We start from the raw sequence: 15,306 nt of genomic DNA on the forward strand, positions 1-15,306 counted from the left end.
ACTTTCTCCTCTATAAATTTCAGTGTCTCTGGTTTTATGTGGAGGTCTTTGATCCACTTAGACTTGAGCTTTGTACAAGGAGATAAGAATGGATCAGTTCTCATTCTTCTACATGATAACCGCCAGTTGTGGACAGGATCTTTTCAAAGACAATAAATACATACCAAGGCCACTTGGGATATACTAACAAGAAAAGACATTCTGCATCAGGTGTGGCAGCATTTACCCATAATTCCTGCATTTGGGAGGATCAGGATTGTAGACCATCCTAGACTACACAGCAAGTTCAAGGCCAGCCCAGCCTATAGGAGATGCTGTCTCAAACAAAACCCCACATTAGACCAAGATCTTGGCTTGAGGTTGCTATGTAAATAGCTTGCTCCAAGTAAGTCACTGGTGTTGGCATTGGCTTCATGTTTGAGTCACTGCTTAGTAGCCATGTTGAGATTACTGTTGATAATCAAACCTTTTTGTCTTCTGTTGAAGCAGATGTTGTTACTACCAAACCTTAAGGAAACTAGAATATATTTATCAGTTTATTAGGTAGAAGATATTTAAGCAGTTATGTTGTATTAATAATGGAATAGGTGCCAGAGCAATAAAAAAATAAATAAAAGTACAGATACTTGCTTCAAAGATGCTTTGTCATCTCAGACTGTCAGAGTAGTAGTGTGTCTGCCAGCCCCATCCTTACTGTGACTCTTACTTTATAGGGTGATCTGGACCCGTTGGCATCTCTCAAATCACTGACATACCTAAGGTATGGAAATTACTTGTGATGATGTGACTATAGTCCTGCAATAACACCCGCAGTTCTCCCCTGGGTGGTGTGTGTTACTCCTGACAGTAAAGCGGGAAGAGTCGATGCTGGCTCCCCTGCCTCACATGGAGTAAGATTGGAACTGTCCCTTTTCTTACAGCATCCTAAGAAACCCTGTAACCAATAAGAAGCATTATCGACTTTATGTGATTTATAGAGTTCCACAAGTCAGAGTACTGGACTTTCAGAAAGTGAAACTCAAAGTGAGTATTGTGCACTGCTGTGAGGCGTCCCAGAATTGTCCTTTACATTCACTGCCAGGTTTTTAAAACTTGGGTGATAAGTCAATTTTGTTGTTACTTTGAAACTTAACCTGTGGGAAAGAAAACATTTAGTCAGGGTTGTTTGTTAATGTTTTTGTGGGGTGGTTCTTTTTCAGTGTTTTGTTTTGTTTTCTTAGCAGCTTATGGCAGGGCTTTGTTGGCCATTCCAAAGTTGGCCAAACTTTGTAGTTGAAAGTACACAGTGAATTGTCTACTTAGATGTATTTCCAACAGGGAGTATACTATAATCCTGCTGTGAGCGGCTCTGCCTGTTAGAATGGCCTTTCCATGTTAGAAGTGCTTCTTCTCTGTAGTCTCTTGTGAGTCTCTTTGAAACTGGGAGAGGGAGCTTTTTGAGAATTTGCCCAAGAATGTTGGACCACTGTGTCATCTTGTTTAAAGTTGGCTTTTAGTGTTTTTACCAACCCAGAATACTTCAGAAGAATTCTCTTCCATGTTTTCTGAGGAATGCATCTAAATGCATGTGGTATTCCTATTTTGATTAACTCTGTGTGTGGTGTTGCTGTAGGAGCGTCAGGAAGCAGAGAAAATGTTCAAGGGCAAACGGGGTGCACAGCTTGCAAAGGATATTGCCAGGAGAAGCAAAACGTAAGATACGGATATCCAACTTAACTCTACTTCACCTTCAGAAACACTGTCTGACAGATTGCCTCCTACAAAATTAAACCAAAACTGTGGTTAGTGTGGTATTACATTTGAATGATGATGCCTGACCACTTATGGTCTGCACATCATGGGAAATTTCTACCTGGTTAACAGAGCATATATTTCGGTTTACAGTCTTAATTGTGATATTAAACATCCTGCTTTTCTATAGAAAGATGAATTGGGTGGTGTTTCTGAAGGAGAGAGTTCTTGTATCAGTTTGTTAACAAAGATAAGATACTACACTGGTTGAATTACTTTCAAAAGCTTTTGAAAGTAAGAGAAGCAGCTTGACCTGTCAGAATGTAACAATTATACTCTCCCTCCCCAGTTTTAATCCAGGTGCTGGTTTGCCAACTGACAAAAAGAAAGGTGGGCCATCTGCAGGGGATGTGGAAGCAATCAAGGTGAGGATGTGTTGGGGTTGTGAGGCCGACAGTGGTGTGTCCTAGTACTGAGCCTTGTAGAGCCCTCTTCTTGTAGTCCTTAGGACGTTGGTGTTTCTAGTTCAGGAAAAAACTTCCTTAAAACTACTCTTTGCGCAGCGTTTGATTTGAAATAATTGATAAAGTAGTTGAAGGCATCTGTATGCCTCTCTTTTCCCCAGGACCCATTCACTTCTTTGAGCAGTTAAGTACCTTGGTGTGCAGTCTGGGAGTTTGTTTTAGTTTCTTTGCTTTCCAAGATTTGGTAGCTGACAGTTCTGGTTGGAATATAGGTAGGAAATCCTAAAGTGTCCGTTTACAGGATTCCAGACAGGTACTTAGCTTTTTAAAGGGCATGTGAAATGATTGCTTCTTCTCCTTTATAAGAGCCTGAATCTCCTCCTAACTATGGAAACTAACAGCCTGTTCTCTAGGTTGATTTGTAATGTGCCAATGAAATCTTCCCTGACACGGAACTGTGTGCTGGACATTGTATGGGAAAGTTGCTCGGGATTTCTGTAGTGCTTGTCCTCATCCATCTCCGCTCTCCTGTGTCTTCTAGAACGCCATAGCAAACGCGTCGACGCTGGCTGAAGTTGAGAGGCTGAAGGGCTTGCTGCAGTCTGGCCAGATACCTGGCAGAGAGCGGAGATCAGGTCAGAAAACTGTTGTCTGTACTTGTAAAACATCACACTCAGAGGGACTACACAGTCCTACCTGACTGGCATGGTGATACAGGCCCATAATCCCCGTATTCAGGAGGTAAAGCCGAGAGGGTCAGAAGTTGAAGGGCATTCTTGACTACAAAACAAGTTTGAGACCAGCTTGGGCTACACAAGACCCTTTTTCAAAAAAAGAAGAACAAAGGAAGGAGGCAGGGAGGGTCCATAAAGAGAGTTAAGCCACTGGGATATTTATTCGATCTTTACAAGTTGTAGCAAAACATATGGACAGAACTAAGTTCTACAGGTGACTGTGTGAACTTCTAAGTCACATACTATATAATGGACATTTTGGTGGGCTGATACGCTGCATCTACAGTGGTGATCCTATAGGCTAACAGCTTCAAAACCCCTCTGCCTGCTGTTTTTACTGTATGTTTTCTGTGTTTAGATATGTATAGATGCAGGGGTACTTAACCTCTTTTTCAGCTCTATGCATTATTGAGAACAGTGACATGTTGTCTAGGTTCATAGATTAGAAAAAGACTTGCCTTCACCAGGTAGGTTAATAGCTTCTACCATTTAGGTTTGAGCAAGTGTGCACCCTGTCATGTTCACCTTCACAAAATAACAAAGTCTCCAGTGATGAAAATTTTAGAACATAATCCCTGCAAAGCAAGGTGTTGCTGTATATGTAATTCAGTGGGTCAGCACAGGCTGGATAAAGAGCCTGACAGGGCCTCAATGGGAGGAGAGCCCTGGTCCGGTGAAGGCTCTGTGCCCCAGTGCAAGGGGACGCCAGGGCCAGGAAGCGGGAGAGGGTGGGTCGGTGAGCAGGGGGATAGAGGGTTTTCGGAAGGGAAACCAGGAAAGGGGATAACATTTGAAATGTAATTAAAATATCTAAAAATAAAATAAAGAGCTTGACTAGTACTGTCCTTGGGCAGGTTTCATCATTTAAGGTAAATATCTACATCTTTAAGTTTCAGATAAGTACTGTCATTAAAGGTTTGCAGGAGGACCACTGTGTTTGCTGGGTGTTAGCTAGTCTTTTGTTTGAATACTAAATTTGTGTCATCACGTTGAGCACTAGAGATACACTATTCAAATAAAGTAAACAAAGTACAAATTTGGGTATGTGCATCCCTGGGATGACCACCTTGACAGCTAGCCAAGGGTCATTATCTTTGAGCTGTTTTGTTTTTTTAGTTTTTGTGACCCACTGAGTTTAGTCAGTTGATTGCATGAGCACGGGGTAGGAGTGTTGGCTGGAGCAAGGGCAACCTACAGTGAGTATCTTGCTGAAGAAAATGGCTCTTCCTACGTCAGCAGCTATCAGTTGTCAGTGGCTCATCAGGGAGAGTGTATGAGATATTTTTAAGAACTGTGGTACTCTGTGGTCTCTGGGCCCCTGGGGACATGTAAGGTAGAATTATTTATGTAGTAACTCCAAGATGTTTGCTCTTTGCATTGAGTAGCATCTGCAGTGATGGTAAAACCTGCTAGTGCTCGGCAAGACCAAGAGTCATGGGATTCGATGCGTTCTTCCCTGCTCCCACTCCCAGTGAATAGATGCCGTTCTGTCAGTGTCCCAGGTGAAGGGTAGAAGTGATTTCTGTAGTGCTGAAGACAGAGCTCAGTAATAAATACCATATTTAAGTCCTTGAGTTCAGTTCCCAGCACCAGACTGTTTAATACCTGATAAAACTGAAGATTTTAAGCAGAAATTAAAATTTGGAAAACTTGAACTGGGGATTTAAATCTGGTAGAGCACTACCTAACGTGCACGAGGCCCTGGGTTCAGGCTTCACTGTTACTGGAAAGACAGTTAAAGAAAATATAGGTTGGCCAGTATAATGTTACAACCTTTCTGGGGAGATCAGTGGGAATGCTAATGAATCATGAAACAACTCAGTATTTGAAAGGTGTACAAAACACAGTAGAGGAGTTTTTCTAAGATACATTCAGAGTACAAGGTAGAGTTGAGGGCTGCAGGGGAGAATGGGAAGGACTCCTAGAAAAAATTTCAGCCTCACTTTGTGAGCTGTCTGTAAGAAGCTGCCACTATAGCAATGCAAGCTGGGTAACTTGTATCTGCTGTTTGCTTCCAAGTAATAGACTTGTCAGTAGTTTCCCTAAACATTGGAGTAAGGCAAAACTTTTGGGGGGGTGTGGTGTGTGTGTGTGTGTGTGTGTGCGTGCTTGTGCCTGTGTGCTGTGTGCACTCACAGTTTGAGACAAGATCTCTCTACATAGCCCTGGCTGTTCTGGAACTCACTATCACCAGGCTCGATTCAAACTCAGAGATCTGCCACAAATCATGGAACACAACAACCATGTGTGCACGTGTGTGCATGTGTGTGCATGTTGATGTATATTCATTTTTTAATCAATGTGTATGTGAGTGAACAGATAATACAAAACTTACATAACTTGATCTGTGTTCTTTCAGGGCCAAGTGATGAGGGTGAAGAAGAGCTGGAAGATGACACGGTCACAAATGGGTCCTGAGCTCTGCCAGATGCTCTGATAAGCTCTCTTGGGACAAGTCTTGCATTTTGAGCATGGAGTAACAACCTTGCTTGTATCAGCAACATGGAATCTCAGCTTTGCTGAATGTTCAGAACTACTGCTGATAATTTTTAATATGAACCTTGAAAAAGCAATGCCAGTTTTCTACAAATGGTTAAATAAAGGCGACTTACTGTGCTGCCGGACTGACTGTGTGCTGTGTGTCTGCAGTGAGATGTAAGGGAATGTTTAAGTTAGAAGTTGGAGAGAGTGGTGTTCCGGAATAGACATTATTCCCACTCATGAAATGTTACAGATTCTTCATAAAGGTAAGGCAGGAAGGCTTGAAGACTAGACAGATAGGCATTCTTTGACCTTTTTAATCAACATACATGAGCATCTCACAAATTAATTTAAAATGATTTGAAAAGTTTTAAATAGAAAATGAGACTTGGGTGCTGGTGAGATGGCTCAGTGGGTAAGAGCACCCGACTGCTCTTCTGAAGGTCCTGAGTTCAAATCCCAGCAACCACATGGTGGCTCATAACCATCCTTAACAAGATCTGACGCCCTCTTCTGGAGTATCTGAAGACAGCTACAGTGTACTTACATATAATAAATAAATAAATCTTTTAAAAAAAAAAAAGAAAGAAAGAAAATGAGACTTTTGCTTGTTGGTGCTTTAACATGAGCAAAAATAATCTTCCAGCCTCTGGGACAGAGGCACAGGGGTCATGGTTTCTCTGTGGGGCAGGTTAAGGCATGTTTTTCTCAGCAGCTAGGCTTCTTACTGTATTCCTAATCTAGGGAAGATTTTGTTGTTAAATACCAGTGCCTCAGTTTCCCTACTCTGCCTGTTGCCTTGAGAACAGTGCCTCCCACTGAGCCTCTCACTTGCAGCCAGCAAGTCCCAGCAGTCCTCCTACCTCTGCCCCACAGTATTGGGTTGCAGGCATGGGTGTAGACAGACCCATCCTTTTACCTGGGTTGTAGGAATTTGAACTCAGGTATTTGGGCTTGCATAGCAAGAATTCTTACCTGCTAAGCCATCCTTCCAGCCCTGGTTACAGTGTTGAAACTCCTTCGATGATTCTGAATGTGACAAGCATGTTAGGTTGTCTCTGGATGCTTTTTGGTAATTGCTGGTAACATACTGTTCTCATAGAGGCAAATGCCAGCTGCCTAAGATACAGAGGAACTGTGGCTCTCAAGAGTCTGTTTGAAAAGAATGGAGGAACAGTGGCTTCTGCTGAGCCCCAGCCTTAAATTCAGTTCTCTCTCATGCTGGCCTGGAGTCTGGTTTTCAACATCTCCAGTGAGGCTACCTGTACTACTCCCATAGTCCTTCTGTGAATGCACAGCCCTTGTTGCTTACAAGAGTACTTGCTTCTTTTGGCTAGGGATGTGGCTTGCTGGCAGTCTTCCTAAGACTACAAGATCCCCAATACCAAAGCAAAAACAGATTTCCTGTTTTCCATTGCTTCATTTATGAGTCCTCTGACTAGATGAGATGTCTTGGTCAACAATCCCAGTTATGACAAGCTAGTGGTTGCTTTATAATTGCACATTTTTTTACTAAAAGTAGCTTAACTTTGATACCCTGACCTGGACATGCACTGAATTAGTCTGGACTGAAACTGTGTTGGCACTAGATGGTTTAGTATTTGGGGTAGGTGAGAAAAACAGGACACCATTCCATCATGCATGCCATTGTCCCAGTCAAGGACTTTGCAAAGCTGGCTAGAGGCAAATGAGGTTTCCTTTCTTATGTGTCTCAGGACCCAGATAACTGATGAGTTACGGTCATTTGAACCTTCAATCCGTGTTTTTCCTGGAGCCTAACATTTTCAGGGAATAGTTTTGTAAAGTATGAATTTCATTCAGGCTAATATTAGTCCTGTTACGGCAGAAGTTTGTATCACCTGATAGTCATGCAACACTTGCAAGAATGGGTAGGTGGGACTATGCTGACTTGGTGGTCTCATGTAGCCCAGGCACATAGCAGAAACTGGCCTGAACTCCTAATCCTACCTCCACATCCCACCAGCTGAGATTACAGGTGTCTCCTCACCTGACCTTGAATGTTTTTTCTCTAGCATTTGTATAACAGGTAAATGCCCTACTTTTGAAGCTTGCCCTAATTAAATTAATGGATATGATTAACAAGACTGACTAGCTGAAGGTTGATCCCTGGAATGGACAGGACAGAACTGATCTCTCCATACATGTGCCTACATACATATATGTGCACACACAGGAGCTGGAGTTGTAGAGACGGCTCAGTGTTCATAGGACTTCTCCCAGAGGACCTGGGTTTGGTTCTCAGCACTAACATGGCAGATCACAACCTTCTGTAACAGTTCCAGGGAAGCTAACACCCTCTTCTGGCCTCCATGGGCACTGAAGGTGAGGTACACTTATATTCAGGCACATGAGAGCATTCCTGGAAAGTGGCAAGTCCTTACTGCTTGAGCAGGACTGGCATTTTATTGCCTTCTCTGAGCCCTTGAGCTCCCCACACCCTTCATCCTGTGTAATTGCTTGTTATATTGGAAAACAGCAATTTTGGCCGTTTGCCAGCAGGAAACACCATCTGTTTCCTTTCCTATTGACTCTGCTCTTTATTTTTAATGCTTTTATTACCCTATATTAATTATATATAGTAATGGACTTCATTATATGCCCATAATTATTTTAATTGTACACACACACACACCTATTAGCCTTCTTTGTCCTTCAGATGGCATCCCACCTGAGAAGTAGGCGCAGGACTGTGGGAACTGAGATTAAACCCTAAAATCCATGCACTCAATTCAAAATACCTTAAATTGTAGTTGAATGTGATACTGTGTATCTAAGTATGTACACTGGGTTTGTAAACAAAGTTATTGTTGGGTGTCTGTGTCTGTTTTTAAATTTGGCTTTGCTGTTTTGAGAAGGGGCTAACTAACTACAGAGATCCTCCTGCCTTTGTCTTCCACGGTTTTGGTTTTGGTTTTTGAGGCAGGCTTACACTGCCCAGTGTGGCCTTCCTATTGACATCAAAGATGACTCTGAATTCCTGATCCTCCTACCACCATCTCACAAATGCTGGGATTAGAGGCATTTGCCACATACTCGGTTTGTGCAGTGACGGGCTTTACACCTAGAATTTTATACATGCTAGGCAAGGAAGCACCTGGCCAATTGAGATACATTCCTACTCCTATTTTGTATATTTTAACGTGTTATCTTTCTGAATTGCTAGTTTCCATGTTAGATTACAAAATTCCAAGTGGAAGAGATTCCTGTTGTGTGGGTAGTCTGTGTAAAATAATGATTTCATTATTACACTGTTATATCTGTGTATCATGTACTTTGATCATATCCATTCACCTCCCTTTTTATTGGTTTTGGTTTTTTAAGATGGCATCTCTGTGTAGCCCTGGCTGTCCTGGAACTCACCCTGTAAACAGAGCTGGCCCCTAACTCAGGGATCTGCCATCCTCTGCCTCCTGAGTGCTGGGATTAAAGGTGTGAGCCAGTACCTCTTTTAATGAAACTAACCCCTCTTATCCAGTGTGCTGGGATTAAAAGCTTTTAAGGCAAGGTTTCTCCATGTAGCCCTCACTGTCCTGAGCCTCAAACTCAGAAACTCACCTGTGTCTGCCTGCTGAGCACTGGGATTGAAGGTGTGTACCACCACTGTCCAACATTTCCCCTCCACCTTGTCTTTTAATGAAACTAAACATTACTACTTATTTCATCATCATGATTACAGATGTTAAGGGACTGGATAAACAGGCAAATGAGCAACCTCCTCCCTCATAACCAGATGTTTCTTTTGCATCTGTATGATGAAGCCAAGGTAAGTGAGAAATCACCTTAAGCAAAGAGAGAGGGTTCAAATGGGTGTGGCTCAGAGGTGGGGTGGCAGTCATCAGTACCAAAAAAATTTAAACTGATCATTTTATTACCACTGAGAAAATTATTAAGAACATAAAACTTTAGAAATTCAGCAAAATTTTTAAAAAGCCATGTTGTGTCTGAAAAAAAAAATCAGCAAATTCATGGCTAACTTCACATCTTTAGCTGATAATATCCAGTCATCAAAGTCTATTTTCAAGGTGGTTGATAATGTGAAGTGATTCCAGGCTTTCTCTCCCATGTCCCAAGCATATCCGTCCATCAGATGGAGTCGCTGCATTAGCTTATTACTGTAACAAGATACTTAGACTAATTTTTATGACACAGTGAGCTTTATTTCCATTTTGGAGATTCAAAGTCCACCAGCTTGGTGCAGCACCGTATAGATTCCATCAGGCTCCTCAGGCTGTGTCATCTCATGATATGGTGCATAGAAATCTCTTTTTCTCTGGGAAACCCACATTGACCTCATATAGTAGTTTCCCAAAGGTCCCACTTTTAAACACCACAGAGTTCTCACCTTCTTAATCCCATTAATCTATGGAAACTTGATTCCATCAGTTCCACTTCAAACCGCAGCTATCTCCTTTATTGCGTTCCTAGTATGTTGCAGAGAAGCATTACAAAAACTGTGGTAATGTGACACATAAGAGCCTAAGTTGGAGTCATTACGATATTAATTCCTTCCCTTGAGACTGGTTCAGAAGAAAGGAATTCTAAGTAGATCGCTTTGCGCACGTTTGGGGGAGGGGGATCTAAGCTGCAAGCCCTCAGGGTCCGGTGACAAGGGCGGGACTCAAATCTCATCCCCAGGAGGTTTCAAATCTCTTGAGCCTCAATGTCCAATCAGTATCAAGTACAAGGTCTGTAAAAATATTCGTGCAAGATCGGTTCTCCGAGCTATGCTGAGGTGAGCTGCGAGCTCCTCCCTGAAAGTCAAACGCGCTTCCGCCCGGGCAATCTCCAGCCCCGCCCTCTGGTCACACCCCCTCTGTGATTGGTCGCGCGTCGAGGCAGGTCGAGCCACGATAGGTCAGTACCGCCTCGGCCGTGAGCGCCACGTGTACATAGGCCGAACCGGAAGCGCAGAGCAGAGAGGAGCAGCGGACTAGTGGTTGGTTGTGGCGGCGGTGGTCGCCATGGATCGCGATGAGGAGCTTCTGTCCGCGCGACCGGCGCTGGAGACCGAGAGCCTGCGATTCCTGCACGTCACAGGTCAGGGGCAGCGGGTGCCGCCATGCTCGGTGGGTCGGCCTCCGGGAGGCTCGGCGTTAACGCCGCGGACTGGCCGGGCCTGCTTGCTGGGTCGGAGCTCGGCTTTCTCGAAGTCGCCCTAGCTGGGCGGGCGCTCGCGGACTTGGCTCACTGGCGTCCTTTTAACATCTTCCTTTTGCAGTGGAGTCCTCCGCCCGGCGTTTCACTGTGCCGGGCACTCACACACTGTTGTCTCACTCCTTAACAAAGTGTAACTCACGGAGTCTGGATGGCCTTTGCTTTCCTGAATCAGATAGTCACGTCCCCGTTAGTCCTTCAGAACCTAGCTGCTGGGCTCTGCACCCCCTGGGCTTCTCCCGAGTCCCCTTGTAGTTGAGAAGTTTCTGTACCCAGCGATTCGCTTCTTAGGAGTCCGTTTCCAGCTAGACTGTGAAGGTTCTGAAAGAAGGACCTATGACTATTATTGTAGAGTATTATTGAAAAAAAAAATGCTATTTCCATTTCTGAAACTGGTTTCTTTTTTTCAGTGGGCTCCCTGCTGGCCAGCTATGGCTGGTACATCCTCTTCAGCTGCATCCTTCTCTACATTGTCATCCAGAAGCTCGCCCTCCGACTGAGGGCTTTGAGGCAGAGGCAGCTGAACCAAGCCGATCCTGTCTTGGGTTAGTGCCATATGGTAGAAATGAAGGCACCTGTCATTTACTTACTGGGTGGCGGCAGAACATGCCTTTGAGTTTGGGTTGTGAAAGATTTTTATTGATATGCAAAGACTCCGCGATGGTGTATAGCATACTCAATGCACATCTTGTTCGGTGGATGAGGACCAGTCCCTCCAGATGGCCAGGTCCTGTGGAGGAAACAAGGAGTGTCAAAGGGGAGGAGGGAGTCAGGCACGGGGTCCTGGGAATCTTGTAGCCTGACTGACTGGAAGTCGGGGTGCTTCTTTTTTTGTTTTGTTTTGTTTTTTTGAGGCAGGGTTTGTTTTTTTTTTTTATAGCCCTGGCTGTCCTGGAACTCACTCTGTAGACCAGGCTGTCCTAGAACTCAGAAATCCACCTGCCTCTGCCTCCCAAGTGCCGGGGTTAAAGGCGTGCGCCACCATGCCTGATGGTGTTTTATCTATACAGAACTCAGTAGACAGGGATGGATTCATGGATCATATTTTTGTCCCCTGATGTATTTTAGCTTCCTCATGGTCTTAAGTTTAGTCATCATTGATAAACCGTGACAGAACAGTTAATCTTTTACAATCATTTTCCCTCATCAACCCCATAGCCCATTCTTTTTTTTAAGAATCTAGAGGCATATTTTGCCAAAGCATGACAGTCCATTCTCAGGATGGTAGCTCTCATGGTTTCAAAGGCACTAGACAGAAAATCTCCAAGCCAGCCTGGGTAGGTTGTCATATCCCGAACAGTTCATTTAATCAACTTTTGATGGTCAGAGTGCTAATTGTCATTAGGCCCAAGGAAAATCTTCAGGCCAGAACTGCTACAGTTATTATTCAATTTTGGACATAATACAATGTTTTTATCTCTGTGGAATTTATTTTTATGTCTGATCTTGGTATTCTTTTATTCCTTGGCCATAGGACACAACAGTGGCCCTGCACAGACTAATTTTTCTAGGGGAGGTCTTAATCCCTCATTCTTTTATCATTTGTCTACACCATTCTTTGTCCACGAGTATAAACCCCCATGTAGGGCAGAGATAACTCAAGCCGGCTTGTTGTTGTAACTTTTTCCTGGAGGGGCATACCCTGTGACCCCCAATCTTATATATGCCACGTAGTCCCCTGAGTGACGAGGAGGAAGAGACTTTAACCTGATTGATCTGCTGCCACCTTCTCCAGCCCACGGAGTCTTATTTCTCTTTTAAGTTTACCTTGTTCTAGTTATCTTGTCCTGAGTAAATGAAGAGGCACGTGCGTGATTCAAGGATACCTTGGAGCCTGAGCTTCACGAGGCGATCTCTGGTGTCTTTATTTGAGACACAACCTCCGGGCCTAAGGAAGACCCTCAAGTAGGGCCAGATAAGGATATCTCCCTAAAAGCGGGGTGGGTGGTATGCTTAGGACTCCCCTGGGAACAATTAGATGCTTTCCTCCTGGGAGAAGGCATAAAAGAGTCATGAACTTCCTGTCAGTCCAGTATCCCCAAGCATGGAGCACACGGAGATTAAGACCAGAAGCAGAAGACCGTGTGACAGCGATTGTATCGCTCTGCTCAGCCGTGGTACATAGTGGTCAAGCAGCTGCGCTAGCTTTGTGACTTTCACTGTTCTCATTAGCTGTGGCTGGGCCATTTAGTGGGTCTTAATTTAGAGGGGATTAAAATGAAAATGTCACCCTTTTCTTTGTGCTCCAGTGACACCCCCCAGTGAACCTCTCTAGAATTATTTATTGTGAGTGACCAGAAACTCAGTGTTAGGTTCTATCTCTCCCTCCCTCCCTCCCTTCCTTCGAGACGCTGTGCCGCCCCTCCCCCATCTCCGGTGTTCGGTTTTACATGCACTTCATTTTGATTTTTCACTGACCTCATCAGACCTGATTTCCACTTATCATTTGGTTGTTTAAAGAAATCTCAAAGGGCAGCCATTTTGTCCTATGTGTGTGTATCCTAAAGAAATATTGGTTTATATTGCAGTATAACTTAGATATAGATCACCATTCACCTGATTACTAGAGTCCTGAGACTGGGGTAGATTTACAACTAGGTAGAAAGTAAAGTAGGTCTGGGTGTGGGGCACACACCTTTAATATCTATATTCAGGAGGCAGAGGAAGGCAGATCTGTATGAGTTTGGGGTCAGCCCAGCCTGCATAGAGTTCTAGGTCAGCCAGAGCTACATAGTGAGGCCCTGTTCTAAAAAAAAAAAAAAAAAAAATTCTAGTAGACTGGGGTAGGGTACTGGGGCTGGGGGCCCAGTTTGTAGAGTGCTTGACTAGCATACACAAGACATAGCATTTGATCTCCAGTACCAAGTAAAAGCGGGTGTGGTAGCAGACTTTTATAGTCCTGCACGGAAACGTGGATGCAGGAGGATCAGGAGTTCAAAGTCATTCTGTGCTACATAGTGAGTTTGAGGCCAGTCGAGGTTACACAGGATCCTGTCTCGACCAAAAGTGAGTTAAACTGGGACAATCAGATTCTTTTTTTATTTAATATATGATTAATTTATTTAATGCTTATATATCCGCAAGCCAGAAGAGGTCATCAGATCCCCTTACAGATATTTGTGAGCCACCGTGTGGGTGCTGGGAATTGAACTCAGGATCCCTGGAAGAACAGCCTTACACCTCTTCTCATCGACCTGGGCTGATCAGGTGATGGACAGAGATGCAAAAGCTTCCGCTTTGCTTTGTGGAATGCTGGTCAGGTGCAAGTGAGAGGGCCACCTTGTACAGTGGAATCTCACTCACCATGGCGGCCGTCCGTCAGAGCGCTTAGTGCTCTGCCGTGAGTATACAAGGGGATGCTTTGTTGTGGTTTCCTGACACTTGAACCTCTCTCTATAAGCTATTTCATATGGACTCATCCCTAATTGTTTTTCTATTTTAGAACCTGATGTTGTTGTTAAGCGACAAGAGGCTTTAGCAGCTGCTCGTTTGAGAATGCAGGAAGATCTAAATGCCCAAGTTGAAAAACATAAGGAAAAACTAAGACAGGTATGAACTGGGTTGACTTAATACATTTATTGGATCTTTTTGTTTTTCCAGGACCTTGAGCGTGCTAAAGAAGGTCTATCAGGTTTATTCGTAAGCTTATAGAGCAGGATCCTGTCTCATTAAATTCAAGATGCATTTCAGAGTCTACTGTGTTTACATTGGCGATACAGAGAAAAGTATGCTAGTGGGAATAGTTGTGTGAATACATTACTGCAGTGAAAGACAGACGTGAAGACGGTGTGTGTGAGCGAGCGAGTACGTGTCTTGGGTGGTTATGAAGAGTAATTTCCCTTAGTTTACTGTTGGTCATCATGTTTGCTTTGTACAATTTTGAATTGTCAAGGGAGAAATACTCTTGAAGAAAAGTGTATCTTTTGTTTGTTTTACGTGCTGGGATTACAGGCTTTGAGTGAAGTTGTGTACTGCCTGTGACCTGGTTTAGGGGTGGTCGAGCACACTACAGTGGGTTTCAGAAGAGCCAAGAAACGGTGGGATAAGGCTTAGATGAAGACTGTGTTGGTGGCGGTGTGGACCAGAAGGAGCAAGGATTGCTTGATCAGCGGGGTGACTCAGAGGGGTCAGAGTGCGAGTCAGTGATGGAGTGACAGAAGCAGCTGGGGGAGGGGGATACAGTCCCCAGGGGAGGGCACAGTCTGTCATGGCAGCAGGAAGCAGACTGACGCCATTTCATCCTCATACAGCAGCAGGGAGGATAGGAAATAGAGCCGGGCTATAAAGCCTCAAAACCCACATGCTTTCCCCAGCAAGCTGTCCCTCCCAGAGGTTCCATGGCATTCCCAAACATTGCCACAACTGGAGGCCAAGTGTGCAGATGCAGGAGCCTGTGGGTGACCTTTCATTAAGATCACACTTGCACACCAGCATGGAGCTGATCTCTCATTAAAGTGACTGCTTTTTAGTTTCAGTCCAGAAGTTTCCAGAGCCTGTCTCATCTGCACAGAAAGAACCGTCTGCCAGCTTTGAGGCACCAGAGAATTTGGTCATATTATTATAGTCTCACTTGTGTTACTGATTCTTCCAGCACAAGAAAGGGACTTATGCCGGGCCTGGTGGCGCAGGCCTTTAATCCCAGCACTTGGGAGGCAGAGGCAGGTGGATTTCTGAGTTCGAGGCCAGCCTGGTCTACCAAGTGAGTTCCAGGACAGCCAGGG

The 15,306-nt window shown here is 44.2% G+C and overlaps 2 protein-coding genes across 2 annotated transcripts in view; both read left to right on the top strand.

The window, feature by feature from the left end:
* The window catches only part of Snrpa1 (small nuclear ribonucleoprotein polypeptide A'), a 17,454-nt gene extending 11,901 nt beyond the window's left edge, over nucleotides 1-5,553 (top strand). The window contains exons 4-9 of the mRNA XM_029531371.1: nucleotides 714-760; nucleotides 921-1,023; nucleotides 1,613-1,692; nucleotides 2,081-2,156; nucleotides 2,737-2,830; nucleotides 5,289-5,553. Of these exons, the coding sequence (XP_029387231.1) occupies nucleotides 714-760; nucleotides 921-1,023; nucleotides 1,613-1,692; nucleotides 2,081-2,156; nucleotides 2,737-2,830; nucleotides 5,289-5,347 (459 nt within the window). The 3' untranslated portion in view covers nucleotides 5,348-5,553. The remainder of the gene's footprint in view (nucleotides 1-713; nucleotides 761-920; nucleotides 1,024-1,612; nucleotides 1,693-2,080; nucleotides 2,157-2,736; nucleotides 2,831-5,288) is intronic.
* Nucleotides 5,554-10,337: 4,784 nt separating this feature from the next.
* Nucleotides 10,338-15,306, top strand: part of Selenos (selenoprotein S) — a 10,784-nt gene continuing 5,815 nt past the window's right edge. Inside the window, exons 1-3 of the mRNA XM_021207630.1 lie at nucleotides 10,338-10,468; nucleotides 10,996-11,130; nucleotides 14,028-14,134. Of these exons, the coding sequence (XP_021063289.1) occupies nucleotides 10,393-10,468; nucleotides 10,996-11,130; nucleotides 14,028-14,134 (318 nt within the window). The 5' untranslated portion in view covers nucleotides 10,338-10,392. The remainder of the gene's footprint in view (nucleotides 10,469-10,995; nucleotides 11,131-14,027; nucleotides 14,135-15,306) is intronic.

Source organism: Mus pahari, chromosome 1 (genome assembly GCF_900095145.1).
Source record: "Mus pahari chromosome 1, PAHARI_EIJ_v1.1, whole genome shotgun sequence".
Lineage (NCBI taxonomy): Eukaryota > Metazoa > Chordata > Mammalia > Rodentia > Muridae > Mus > Mus pahari.